We start from the raw sequence: 3,700 nt of genomic DNA, 5'->3' as shown, positions 1-3,700 counted from the left end.
GCTGGACGTGCTGAAAGCTTGGTTTTCCGAGCCATGGAGGCGTACACTGCCGCAGTCGTCCCCGACCACGCCAAGGTAGGGTTGCGAGACACAAGCGCTGCCTAGGCGCCGCTTCGAATACGGTATGCTTGTTACTTAGTGCTACTTATGTTACTGTCAGTTCTTTCTGTACTTAAGTGCCAAATATAGATGTTATCTATCACAGTCATGCCGCAGCCTTGACGCTGTTTCCTCAACCTGAACTTCACGCTCTCATCCCCTCTGTTATGTCGTGGTCTTCGCCTGCAATGCCTTCTGCGACCCATACGAAGGATGGCCGTAGTATCTTGCATCTCTGCGCAATGAAGCAGAGGCTTGCACAGTGAGAATGCTAACGGGCGTACTGACTCGGAGGGTGGATGACGAAGTGAGTGCGGTCTACCGGCTTTGTATGTTTTGTTCAGCTCTTTAGCTATGTTGCATGTTTTCTGCACAACTCACAGGTCTGAGCGTGAGATAGGATGTCGTCCGAAGCTCCCGTCGTACTCAAGTCGTACTACCTAGTCACGGCATTGGGAGAGCCGGACGAGATATACGTGTGTAATTTCCATCGGAATGCCTCCAAACCGTCTGATATTGTCAGTACAACGAGGCGTCGCGATGATCTTGCTGGCCACGTTCCATGATAGCTGCAGTTGACAGTTACTGAACGCCGAAAGAAGTTGGCGTGAATAGCAGCTCGGCGCCAGCAAGCGATCTATCCCAGTCACGGCCAGACTGAGTGATTGCTAGGGAACTGCCACGTACAGTCAGGCATACACACCACCATACGTCTCCTGTGTGGCCGTTAGAATCGTCTATGAATCGTCCCATTCACGCGTCTCTTGTAGGGCCTGGGCCATGCGGAGAGATCAAAAGTCACGTCTTCATCGCTGTAGAAGCATATCATACTGATCCACCGCATGTACATATCAGACGTCTCTGCAACAGTGCCATTGCCACCAACTCGAAGGCAGGTGTCCGTACGCCTGGAATATATTACATTGCTATCATACATTCGTTGATGCATATCGTTGGTAGGGAAATTTGGGCGAACCCGTCGCTGATTGCATGGTGGTCTAAGATATGGCCGACACTACCTCTGTCATCTGCAGAACAGCAGAGTTGCGCGGCGGGTCAGCGACTGAGGTAAGTACGATTCCCATTGCAATGTTTACGTGTGCCACGATATCTAATTCCGAGTCATAGCCCAACATGTTAGTGGTTGTTTCGTGGTCTCAATGTCCGCACCCTGATCATCACGAAGTCAGCGGACACTTTGTGCGACGGAGCCGATTACGAAGCAGGTGCGTCCAAATAGTCACTATGCCTTAGGAATCCAGTGTATCGTGATCGTTTCGATCCATGGAACGGCAGCCTGCATGTCTACGTGTACGCCCTCCTTGTCTTCTGAAGGCAAGGTCTACTCCGTGACCGATGCGTCAGAGCGCCTTGTAGTCTGTACAGGTACCGAGGTATCTTCCATCGTCCAGATATCACACACGCATGGAACCTGCTTCGAGATTCTGTACACAGGGACCACTCGCTAGTACTCCACCGTGGTGCCAGCCAGTTATGTAACCACGAGCATGGTCAAGTTGACGTTCGTAGCGTCATCGGCGCAGCATTGCGGCCCTTTCAATGTCCTGTTCACTTGGTCGCCGTGAGGCTGTGCGAAGCAGTCAAGAAGCCTTTTGCGTGAGCCATGAATTTGTGGTACGGTTCAGTCCTCGCTGTGCGTGCATCCCGGGAACACAGATGACGTCGGTCTGACCCTTGTGACTGCATTGCTTCAGGGCATGGCGGGCATTGCGCACCGCACATTGGCGTACGGCTTTATGCACAGGCGACTTCCAGTCGCGGCGTGGATGGATGTGATGGGCTCATGACCGGTGTGGATGCTCCTCGTAGCTGCCCCCTTCTATTGTATTGTATCACGCCTGTGCGTATGTTACTCTGGTCCGGAGTCCCCCAGCGACCTGCGGACAGCACATTAGATTCGTCGCCTCGTGTTTTATAGTCATACCTCTATCCGGCATCCGTCATTGGTATGGTCCCTTCCGTCTGCACGGACAACTCGATCATACTTCTGATAATCTTGTTTAAGCGTGTACGAGGACTCATCTTTGCTTGACACCATTGAGCGCACGCCGAACCTCGCATCTTCACTCCGATCAGCTTTGCTTTCTGGGCGGCCTGATTCCAGGACATCTTCGTCGCGCGCCTCCGGAATGATATCGTGCCGCACACAACCACTGTGATGGCTTCTCGGATTCCATTGAGGCCGACCCAGGAGTCATAGCCTGAACGAAGATGATAGCTTGAAACAAGCCGTTTGTGCGTTGTTCTCGTGATGAAGAGTATCCGCTGCTAACTTATGCGTTGCATAGTCAATGCGTCGCTGCATTTTTCATGTACACACTTCTCTTCGCGCCTCGTTTTCGGGTCCATTTCAGGAACATTCTTGAGCGCGGGCTCTGATTATCTGCCATTCATTTCGCGGTGTAGATGCGCGGACGCGAGTGTCTCAGAAGACCCATTGGTACATCCGCTGCGACCAGCGAATACACTTGTGACTGGCTGTGCGTCACTGTTCTCCCAGGGTCTGTGGGACTGCCATCAAGAAGCAACTTCGTGGCGTTAGTACTGTACGTTCCGATTCTGCATGCAAGAAGTGGCGTGGCGGCGTCTGAAGTTTTACAGTTCAATCCGACGAGTTCTCAGCCCATTCGAGTGGTTCTCCTGCCCTCCCTCATCGTAAATTTCATTGAGGAGTCTAACGGGAGCATTTACCAGAAGCATACACGAGGTCCAACGTTTCGAGCATGATAGTCGCTGGTCCGGCCGTCGACTCCTCTTCGCGTCTGTGTCTGTCACGTGTTCGCGTTCCGCTCTCAGTTCCAGGACAATGCACCAGTGTAACGGCGATATTTTCTGGAATAAATGGCTACGAGGTTAGCTATGAAATGCTTTGCTTGACTGTGCTGCGACCTCCGAAGCGACTCCTTGGCACTATTAGTGCGCTTCGCTCGTTATTATAAGTAATACGTCCATCCACTCCATTGTGTCACACATCATCCACACTGCACTGCCAGCCAGTGGCGCCTTCAGCATCATGCCTTCACCCAACCCTCACCGAGTCAGTCGCGCTTCCTCACTCGAGTGGCATCGGTGTGCCATTACGATTAGCATGAGACCCTGCAAACTCATAGTCTATAAACAATGCCTCCGCTGCCGGCACCGGACCGTCCCCGTCAACATGGATCGCCAATACTGTTTAAGGGTAACGGGCGAGACATGACTCGACCGACAGTCTACTCGACGGCTTGAACTTGTTGGAAACCACACGCCGACGCATACTTCCTGGTCGGATACGAGTACTGGAGCCATGTCGGCATACGGCGCGATCCTCACTCCCAATCGGACTGCAGGACCTCTTCCAACCACGCGCTGGCGACTCCAGCCAACCTCCAAGTACACTCCTGCGCCGGATGCACACTTGACGATCCACCACCTCACCCTGGCGACTGCGCGGGCCGTGCCGGGTCTGATTGGATACCTGCACAAGGTGTTCGCGGATGAGCTTGAGCGCGGGTTGACCTATCCACAGGAAATCCGCGCAGGCGAGGAGTACGCGCTCGAGACGTTTGAGGCATACTACTTCGCGGCGGACGTGCTGGTG

At 53.3% G+C, this 3,700-nt stretch overlaps 1 protein-coding gene across 1 annotated transcript; it reads left to right on the top strand.

The window, feature by feature from the left end:
• Positions 1-3,065: 3,065 nt before the first annotated feature.
• B0H18DRAFT_1212728 (uncharacterized protein) lies at positions 3,066-3,691 on the top strand (the record flags this gene model as incomplete). The annotated part of the gene is made up of 1 exon (XM_048036492.1): positions 3,066-3,691. A coding segment is annotated over exon 1 (285 nt), but the record flags the coding sequence as incomplete, so codon positions are not given.
• Between the last annotated feature and the right edge of the window lie 9 nt (positions 3,692-3,700).

This window comes from Fomitopsis serialis (genome assembly GCF_022376445.1).
Source record: "Fomitopsis serialis strain Sig1Antser10 chromosome Unknown B0H18scaffold_56, whole genome shotgun sequence".
Lineage (NCBI taxonomy): Eukaryota > Fungi > Basidiomycota > Agaricomycetes > Polyporales > Fomitopsidaceae > Fomitopsis > Fomitopsis serialis.
Note: the sequence above shows the minus strand (reverse complement) of the source record. Positions and strands in the feature narration are given on the sequence as shown.